At 41.9% G+C, this 10,520-nt stretch overlaps 1 protein-coding gene across 1 annotated transcript; it reads left to right on the top strand.

Moving 5' to 3' along the window:
• LOC116218427 (putative uncharacterized protein DDB_G0294196) lies at positions 1-1,087 on the top strand. The gene is made up of 3 exons (XM_031560087.1): positions 1-298; positions 425-530; positions 939-1,087. The coding sequence occupies exons 1-3, from the start codon at positions 74-76 to the stop codon at positions 1,001-1,003; spliced, it is 396 nt and encodes a 131-aa protein (XP_031415947.1). The 5' UTR covers positions 1-73; the 3' UTR covers positions 1,004-1,087.
• Positions 1,088-10,520: the final 9,433 nt, after the last annotated feature.

Below are 10,520 nucleotides of genomic sequence, written 5' to 3'. Positions count from 1 at the left end.
TGAAGCTCCAACTACCACAGAAGCAACTTCATCCACTGCCTCTAAGCTTCCCCCACAAGATCAGCAACAGTTGATGCACTCTGACTTTGTGTACCCAGTATACTCTAACCCTTTCATGCCAGTGAAGGCTCCCTACCAAACTACTGAAGCTCCAACTACCACAGAAGCAACTTCATCCACTGCCTCTAAGCTTCCCCCACAAGATCAGCAACAGTTGATGCACTCTGACTTTGTGTACCCAGGATACTCTAACACTTTCATGCCAGTGCCACAAGATCAGCAGCAGCAGCAGCAACAGTTGATGCAACAGTTGATGCAGCAGCAGCAGCAGCAACAGTTGATGCACTCTGACTTTGTGTACCCAGGATACTCTAACACTTTCATGCCAGTGCCACAAGACCAGCAGCAACAGTTGATGCAACAGTTGATGCAGCAGCAGCAGCAACAGTTGATGCAGCAGCAGCAGCAACAGTTGAAGCAGCAGCAGCAGCAGCAGCAAGAATTGATGCACTCTTACCTCATGTACCCAGGATACAGAAACCCTTTCATGCCAGTAAAGGCTCCCCCTCAAACTACTGCAGCTCCCACTACTGAAGCTCCAACTACCACAGAAGCAACTTCATCCACTGCCTCTAAGCTTCCCCCACAAGATCAGCAGCAGCAACAGTTGATGCACTCTGACTTCGTGTACCCAGGATACTCTAACCCTTTCATGCCAGTGAAGGCTCCCCCTCAAACTACTGAAGCTCCAACTACAGAAGCAACTTCATCCACTGCCTCTAAACTTCCCCCACAAGATCAACAGCAGCAGCAACAGTTGATGCAGCAGCAGCAACAGTTGATGCAGCAGCAGCAACAGTTGATGCAGCAGCAGCAGCAGCAGCAACATTTGAAGCAGCAGCAGCAAGAGTTGATGCACTCTTACCTCATGTACCCAGGATATAGAAACCCTTTCATGCCAGTAAAGGCTCCCCCTCAAACTACTGCAGCTCCCACTACTTAAGCTCTAACTACTGCAGAAGCAACTTCATCCACTGCCTCAACTTCCCCCACAAGAGCAGCAGCAACAGTTGATGCAGTAGTAGTAGTAGCAGCAGCAAGAATTGATGCACTCTTACCTCATGTACCCAGGATACAGAAACCCTTTCATGCCAGTAAAGGCTCCCCCTCAAACTACTGCAGCTCCCACTACTGAAGCTCCAACTACCACAGAAGCAACTTCATCCACTGCCTCTAAGCTTCCCCCACAAGATCAGCAGCAGCAGCAGCAGCAGTTTATGCACTCTGTCTTCATGTACCAGGATACTCTAACCCTTTCATGCCAGTGAAGGCTCCCTACCAAACTACTGAAGCTCCAACTACTACAGAAGCAACTTCATCCACTGCCTGTAAGCAGCAGCAACAACTGAAGTGGCTTCAACGACGATCAAGCCATCCAATCAAGTCCAGCAGCAGTTAATGGACACTGACCAGTTTTACCACGAGTACCTTTTCATGCCAGCTAAGGCTCCAGCATCCACTGCTGCTCCGACGACCGCTCCATCAGAACTGCCAACAACCAGCCTACCCTCACAAAAAAATTAGTCTGCAGGAGACGAACCCCTCAAACCTTTTTTTTGCCAAGTTCCTTTATCCCTCTGATCCCAACAAACCGAAGGCCAAGACCAAATCTCACAGAAGGGGAACACGCCCGTTAGTCCCACATGACATGCTGGCTACATTTCCTTTTAATAAATGTCTCCAGACCAAGAGCAATTAAGAGGAGACTTCAGTTTTCTGAATTTGTGTTTTTTTTTTTTTTTTTTTTTTTTAATACCAGGAACCATGTGGTCACCAGGATGTGGAAGCAACCCTCAATATGCAACTTTGTGGCAATAAATACAATTGTTTAAGCAGCTGGTCATTGCCTTGTCAGTTTATTTGAAGAGAAGATTTGTACCAGATTCATCCAAAACTGGCTTGAAATGGTTCTGGTGCCTTTACTCAAGTGTTCAACAAAACAATACTCAATTTTCACCTTTGTTAGTATAAAATAGGGGGGATATTGAATGAGTTAATCCCAAAAAGAACTGTATGCTGATAAATGAAATAGGGGACAATCGCCACAGGTATGTCCGGTTAGAACAAGAACGGCTGCCAAAGTTCCAATGATTGATTTATTGCACACACACACGAAGTGAAGACCTGAAGGGATGGTGAACATGAACTGAATGATGACCGGGTAACGAATGATGGACCTCGTTTACACCGATAATTCTATCACCCATGAGTCTGTGTATGACTGATAGAATCCGTGAATATAATTATCCTTGTAAGGGACTTATCCAACTGGATGATACTGAATGATTGAAGACCGTGGTTTGGTATGAATGATGTCTCTGAATGAATTGAATTGTCCGATGTATGTCTTGAAGCTCCTCTCCAACTCTGCTTGACCCAGAAAATGGCCAGAGGTGGGTTAAGCTTATATAGGGGAGGGGAATGAGCGGGGCATGTCCGGACATGAAAATAAAGGGGAACCTTGAAACTGTTGGAGTGGCCAAATGGTCAGTGAAATTCCATTGTTTACTAGCCCCCACGGAATCCTGGGATCAACCGATAGGCTGACCTCTGCCTGGACCCCAGGTCCCGTGGTGGCTTGCACAGTGGGGTGCACAGCTGGATGCAGCTGGTGAGGAAGCCTTTTTAACAGTTCATTTATCAACTCGAGTCTATTGAGAAGCCAGAAAATGACCTATAAGGATTTTTTTAGATTTGACATGGTGTTGCCATTGTCACAAACTGAATGTGTAACCAATACCCCCACAACTTGTTAATGGAATGTGTTTTATATATATATGCCCCACAACTTGCAAATGTGCATGCAATGCTTTACAAATACAAAACACCTTTCAATGAACCCCCAACAAGTGCACTGCAACCATGTCATATCTGGATCATGTGACTTGACACTGTTATTCCTCTTGTAGGAGTTCAAATGTCTAGGTACCAAAACAACAGGTGGCATTACAGAGGCATTGGCCTTCGGTTCAGCTCTTGAAATGCCTTAGTAAAAATGGTGGGTTGTGCGACTAGAATAAAGATGATTTTTCTATTGGTCAGAAACTATAGACTTTGGTTATTTAAGTTTTCTAAACATCTTTATGAGGAATTATTTTAGCTCCATCTTTTATGTTAAGGTATATCACATACATGGCTACATTCAAGTATTCCTATAATGTTAGCTAGCTTGCCCTGGTTTGCACAGTGCATTCAAATGCAGCGCTTTTCTCTTAACTGTTCTGTTTTTGATATCTGGATGCACATTAGCACAGAGCTCAGTCTCGGTCTCCAAGTAGGACACTATGTGTTGGTATGGCGATCTTCTGGCATGCTGCAGATCACAAAACTGTGGTGGGCTCCCAGCATGCTGCACGAGTGAGATTGTGTAATTTTTTTATTTGCTTCGGGGTCCTGTTCGCACTGTCGTGTTTTATTTTCTGATACTTACTGGCGGACTATACATTATCCCTTAATTGGGATCAATGGACCAATAACATTTCTTCAGCCCACAAATGTATTAATCAAATCATAATTACTCTAATACATATAATAATCAAAATTTGGTTATGATATTCATGCATTTTTAATGCTCCTCAAGCTTAAAACTTGTTTCCTTGCATTGAACAAACAATTTGTGGACTGTGAAAAGATGCTTTTTTGTTATCTTGGTAAGAGTGGTCTCAAACGCTACGTTCCTCCCATTGTGTGTGCTAATGTGTCTGGAGCTGTGTGGTGTATTGGAGCACAGGAATGGCTTTGTGTTCTCAGTCCCTCTGAGTGCCTCCTTCCATGCTAGATCGCCACATTGGTGTCAAGCGGGATTGGGCATTTATGCTGAAGAATGGAGGAAAAGAGATCCAGGAACTTGAGTGGGTCATTGAGCAGACTTTTGAATGAGTTTCAAAGCGGAGGGCAAGAACACTGGGGAAATCTAGACCTGTAAGGGGTCGCGTAATTCTTTCAGCTAAATGCACCATTTTCCGACAGTTTGAGACAGAAACAGAAAGCCTAAAAGTAGAGGCATTACCAGGATATCATAGCTACATTGCAACGTCTATTTTCATGCAATCAAAACTATAAAAAGCTGTAGAACTGGAGCCTTTAAAGCACCAGCAGGAACACAAGTAGGCAAATCTCTGTTGGTCATCCCACCCGAGTTTTGTCCGACATCATCCAAATTTAGACTAAATTACATTACATTTTCTAATAATTGACACCACTAAGGATGCGGTAAAGTGAGCTATAAACTTTAAACCGGCCCATTTTTGATCATAATGTACAAACATTTGAAAATGTCATAAAAGATCAACCGTTACTACTGCAAACTTGTAATTTTCCAGAAAGTATTTGCTAACTAGATTTTTTAGTGAACTGCTGGAAAGTAATAAAAACATATGTGTAGCGCCCTCTCGGGTACTACGCCACCCCTTGAAGTAGGCTAAATTATGGGGAACTCAAGGAGAACTCAATAACACTATTGCCAGTTTTTGTGAAAGTATAAAAATAGTCTTTATTAATAAATAGTACACACGAGTAGAGTTGGTTGGTCACCAGATAAGGGAATAATACAAAAAACACATAGACACAATATGGGGACTGGGGAACCTCGGCAATGGGCCACTGGGAGAACTGATGTCAGGCCAGGTCTCTATAACACACGTGGTCTTGTGCACACTAAATAGCACGTGTTTAAATTCAGGGAAAATGCACTACAATATCCAAGACACTCAGTGATATGTGACATGGCAATTAAGAGTTCAAACTACATGCACACTGGAATCTCTGTAGGCTACTAGAGTGAGAAAAACTGCAGAGACCGGCTATCCAAGGTCAGGTACTAATGGGCCTTATAAGCACCGAGGCTATTAGCTCTGGAGGGGGGAGTGATGGAGATAATTTGCAAACACTGTTAATTACTTAAGAATGTATGAATCATGTGCTTATGAAATGGCTTTTCTGTGTGTGTGTGTGTAACTTAGAATATTAGGTGCCACTTAGTCTGCATATGTACAAGAGCATGTTTAGACCAGAAGTGATAAGAAGGGTTGAACTGTGCTTCTTCCGACCTTGCAAAACTTCCATCCTTGCCTCGGACGTCAGAAATCCACCACGTGGTTATCTCTGCTGAATGCTAAACTTCTGTCTATATAAACCTTGTGCGATGTGTTTATGAGGGCTTCACTTTCAGCCTTGTGCTGGGGGTGAGCCCGATTGCAATTGTTGTCTGTCTAATAAATATACTTATATGCAGCTCCGGAGTCCTGAGGTAACTAGGGTGAATTTTCACCTAACATAATTGGTTCGTCAATTCGTCGTAGCTCGCTAAGCGGTTTAGCGAGCTAATTTTCAGGCTAAGATAAAAAACGCCCCTCTTTTTGGTTCGTGGAAGCAACTTTCGATAAATCACCATAGTAACATATCAATTAGCACTAATCTGCCCCAGCGCAGGCTAACTTAAGTGTAGCTGGATAAGCTTGCCACACCCCCGGAAAAAGGAGGGATCCCATTGACCAAGGACTGACATTAGATAGTTAGATTAGCGTAGGTAGAGAGTTCTTTGCGATCGCCAAGATCCATTATTCCATCATGATGAGTTCTTGTATGAGCGCTACCGATTCAGCCGACAAGGAATCATTAATTCACAAGACCTTCTTGAGTCATTTATTGCAAACACCACAGTCGAACATTGACTGTTTTGCGCTTTTTTGCAAGTGGTACATTTTTGTAGTGTCGGTGATGCGGAGAACAAAGCACTCATAATTATATGACAGTGTTATTAGTACACCATAGCATATCATTATTGTAGAAAATGATTAAGGTGGACTCATGATAAGAATAGAGAGAAATACACACAATTTATTTTCACTGCTTCAATTTATTGCATTTGTTATTAATACATTTACATTTAGTCATTTAACAGACGCTTTTATTCAAAGCGACTTACAAGGAAATGTAAAACTACACCGAGTTTGGAGGTGAGGGAAATCGAACTAGCAATCTTGCAGTTACTAACCGGCAGCTGTATCCTCTGCACCAGGTCACACTTGCTGTCGCTCATTCATACGTAGATGTCATCCCATATAGACATCCTCACACACCGCTTCTTGTATTGCTCTCACAGCGGTGGCGGTGTTGAATTTTGCCATGATTATGCACCTGAATATATAACAGACATGCTCTCAAGGTACACACCCAGTAGATCCCTGAGGTCCTCCGGCACTGAACTCCTAACAGTTCCAAAAGCCAGGACAAAGAGACATGGGGAAGCAGCTTTTAGTTTCTATGCCCCCAGCCTTTGGAACACTCTGCCAGAATTCCTAAGAATGGCTGAAACGGTTGAAACCTTTAAACATGCACTTAAGACATACCTCTTTGATCTCGCTTATCACTCACTGTAAAATGTATTTATTTAACATTTATGGAACATTTATTTATTTACCTTTTTCTGATTCTGATTTTACAAGTGTTTGTAACCCCCCCCCCCCCCCACACACACACACACACACTTCTTTCCTACTGTGAGGCGCATTGTGTTACCTCCTTGTATGAAATGCGCCGTACAAATAAAGTTTGATTTGATTTGAATAAATGCAGACATAGGTTTTGAGAACTTTTGATTGTTTGCCATTCTAGGTATATAAGCGCAGTTGCATGTGATTTCCCAAATCAACCAGCCTGTTGCGCCCCACAGCTGCTCTTAAAGCAACCGCCTACTCCAACTCAAAAGTCCGACCAGTGGTGTGGCACATCGGCTAGAGCGTTGGAAGAAGCTGCCACTCACCTGCTCCTTGACCTGGCAACAGCAGAGCAGCGGGACCTTCGACCCTGACTACAAACAGTAAGCTAGTAATGTTGCCTAGTAGGCTTTTAATGTTACTGATGCTCAGTTTCAATATAATAACCATAAACAAGTCTTATGTCTGAATGTTTTAAATACTGGGGATATTAAGTGTTTTGCTAAAGCAGACAAATGTATCCAGCAACTACTTATTACTATAGTGTTATGAAACAAGACAAAACTAACTTTTTTCAATAACTTTTCATTTTCTGTTTGCATAAAAGTTCAGTGTGAAAGTTCTTTTTTTGCTGTGGAGGGAGACAACTTTAAATGATCCCGACACCATGACATTTCTTTTTGAAATGCTTTCTGTGCTGCTAGTTGACATTCCCCACACTGGATGTGTAGGCCTCCACCAGCTTGATTTCAGGATGACCACCTTTTCGTCTGTTTTTTTCTAAGGCTGCAAGATAAGGAAGCATTGTTAAAAAATCAGGCCTTTTATGTGAAAATCAACTCATAAACATGTTAAAACTATTCAGGTAGAGTTTGAGTGGCGCAATCACTAATCTTTCAACTTAAACTGCAACTGAACTATCTTTTTTATCATTTAAAATATATTTATAAACTTGGTTGGATAGGTAGGAAGGTTATGGCTTCATGACATGGATGTTGCTCTGTTGTAGCCTAACTGCATTTGATTATAAGACAACCCAAAGTGTTGCAAAATCCATGTTGTTTCCATACCTGAGATGCTGTAGTGGACCAGGCAAAAACCCTGTATGTAGAGGCTGTATTCTACAGACATTGCCTTTAAAGTAACATTATGCAACCATTTAATCACCTTAAAATAACAGCTTCAAAATCATTTTGGTGGTACATTGACTTGTAATACAGAGAATAGCGCATGTGCCACTGCCACAGCAGGTACCCCTAGCATTGCACTGTGTAACTTTGGGGTACAGGGCGCGAGACCTCTGGCAAGAACTATGTAATGCTTTATGGCACCACCTCACGGAGCAACAACTAGACCCATTTGCTAGCTATAAGAGGAAGCTAGCGCACTATTCTCTGTATGGACATCATGGCAGAGGCGACAAAGAAACTGAGGAAGACGTTGTCGGAAGAAGTGAGGAAGAGAAAAAGAGAGTCACCAAGCAAGAGACCGAAAAAGAGTCAGTCTTGGACTGGCTTTTACTCGTTAGGGAGAGATAAAAGTTACCAAAAGATCCAAGTCAGATGCCGAGCTGGCCTTCTTTCTTTTGGACTAGTAATAACGTATTAGCCGTCTTGCTATGTATTGTGTTGCGTTCGATTGATTTGTGGCTGTGTTAGGAAAGTTGTCGACTCATCATAAGCATCCCTGCCAATGTTATTTATGAAAGAATGTGACATAGGCTCTAAGGGCTAGAAAGAACGACGTTGGTGTTTTTTGGCCTGTTCTCGATGTTAATGAAGTGGAGTTAATGATGTAACTGATGACGTTACAGTACTGAAGCTGATGCATCACAGATTTAGTTGACAAAGACAAAGAAGAATAGAAAGGCAGAAATAAGAAAAGAGAACTGGGTATTTTTTTTATATCATCTTGAGTCATTGTTTACATGGGGCAGCGAAAAAATTCCACCTTGAATGGTATGCACTTAAGCATTAGGAAGAGAAAGGAGGAAGAAAAGCATTGGCAAAGTGGCAAAATGATTACTATGTTCTTTCAGATTAGGGTTCAGATCTGGTTTTGTTCACGGTTTTGAACACCAAAAATATTCTCTCCACTATTTAAATTTTGTAAATTTACTTTGTGCAATCCTAAAAATATGTTATAACCCTTTCTAGGCTGGAGTACAATATTTATTTAAACATTGATATTATATGTGAATACGTGTGTGCGGTTGTGTGTGTGTTAGTTTTTTGTGAGCACTGCCTCCGGCTTGCTCTGCTTTGTGTGGCTCATTGAATCAGGAAGGATTTCACCTCCAGCACAAAGGCAGACTCCATTTCACTTCTCCAGCAATTCCCTTTTAAGCGCTTCTGTTCTGTTGACTTCATTCAGTTATATCAATCACAATAGGCCTCTATTTACATCACATCATCATGTGTGTCGCCATTGTCAATTCCATCACACAAATATATTCCTTTTCACACGCCCTAATTTGCAGTTCTGATGGGATTTAGAGGCTGATGGTCTAGTTTTCTGGTGCTGATGTCTTATTACACAGGCCCAGAGAAATGAGAGGGAGTCCATCAGGCAGAAACTGGCTTTGGGCAGTTTCTATGACGACGGGCTAGTCATCTACACAGGCTACAGCAAGAGTTCTCTATCTTCACGGTACATTAGTTGGAAGGATTCCATGTTAAATGGTAAAAATAAAATGTGTTGGTCATAAAATATAGTAGTGGTTTTGGATTTGGTTGCTATGCAGAGCGAGGGTATGTTATATTAAAGATAAGCTTGATGCCAGCTAGACTGTTCATCGTCTTTTATGGGTTTGTGTGCTACCCAGGACACCCTAACCCTTTCATACCTGTGAAGGCTTCCTCCCAAACTACTCAAGCCCACAAGGACAATGGAGAATAAGGCCATTGATACAAAATTACGTATTGGGTAAGATTCAAGGGATGTCTCAACAGACCAAGAGTACTGCAAGTGTAGTCCCCCCCCCCCCCCCCCCCCCCCCCCCTTTCTGTTCTCCCTCAATATCTGGCTTTGTGCCAATAGTCAATACATTTGTTTTTGGAATTATGTTGTCTAAGTCTTCCTTTGAAGCAGCTGAGCATTGCCTTGTCAATTGAGAAAAATGTGCACGCAATACAAATATTAAATACAGCTTCAACAGTGTATGTGCATATACAGAATGTGCTTTGCATATAGACAAACACAATGTGTTTTGCAAATGATAGGCTACCTGCAAACCAATGTAGGACATGTTCCACACAGTGAAGAGACAACTGAAAATGAGCAACATTTTTTAAATGCAGTTATAATTGGGTTTACTAATGCAAAGCTCAATGAAATGCAGATGCCCCTGTAGCGCCACCTGCTGTTTTGGTGCCTTTACATCTTCTACAAGGAGACTAAAAACAGTGACAACACATGTGATGCACAAATGACATGGTGGCTGTGTCCCTGTTGAGAAAAAGATAAATCAAAATTAGAAATGCAGAATGATTGTTTCCCGATCTCTCCTTACATTTGTGGAACCTGTCCAATCTTTGCAAGTAGCATTTTTGTTTTGCACAAGTTTTTTTTAATAGACGTGTCCTGTTCTTGCAAAGCACAGAGTTGATTTGTATTGGTAAAGCATGGTGTGCATATTTGCAAACCATAGGGCATTTATAAATCACATTCTGTATATTTGCAAAGTGTGGGGTATTTGTAAAACCTTAAGTTCTTTGACATGGCAGTTTCCTATCTCTACTTGCAGAACAATGCGACACATGATTAGCCAGGTTATGCTTGGAAAGGCTAAAATGAAAACGATGGCAAATACAAAGGTATTGATGTTGCAAATTGGCTATATGGAATTTCTGTTTAACAGCAAATACAGTCTTGGATTAAAACCATTCTGGATAATGATGACCATAGTCTATCAGTCTCTCCTCTGGCAGTCCCTCTTAGCAACTGCATGGATTCCAGTTCAATTGGCAGGCAGAATCTCTTCATCTCTCGCCCCCTCCCTTCCTCTTTCCTCCCACTCTACTG

Source organism: Clupea harengus, chromosome 22, assembly GCF_900700415.2.
Source record: "Clupea harengus chromosome 22, Ch_v2.0.2, whole genome shotgun sequence".
Lineage (NCBI taxonomy): Eukaryota > Metazoa > Chordata > Actinopteri > Clupeiformes > Clupeidae > Clupea > Clupea harengus.
The sequence above is the reverse complement of the archived record's forward strand: the minus strand, read 5'-3'. Positions and strand labels throughout refer to the sequence as shown.

Coding starts and splice junctions, on each gene's coding strand:
- LOC116218427 (XM_031560087.1), top strand. CDS start 74: ATGCACTCTGACTTTGTGTACCCAGTATACTCTAACCCTTTCATGCCA. Junction 299..424: donor AGCAGCAGCAGCAGCAACAG/TTGATGCAACAG, acceptor TTGATGCAACAG/TTGATGCAGCAGCAGCAGCA. Junction 531..938: donor CTCTTACCTCATGTACCCAG/GATACAGAAACC, acceptor TCATGTACCCAG/GATATAGAAACCCTTTCATG.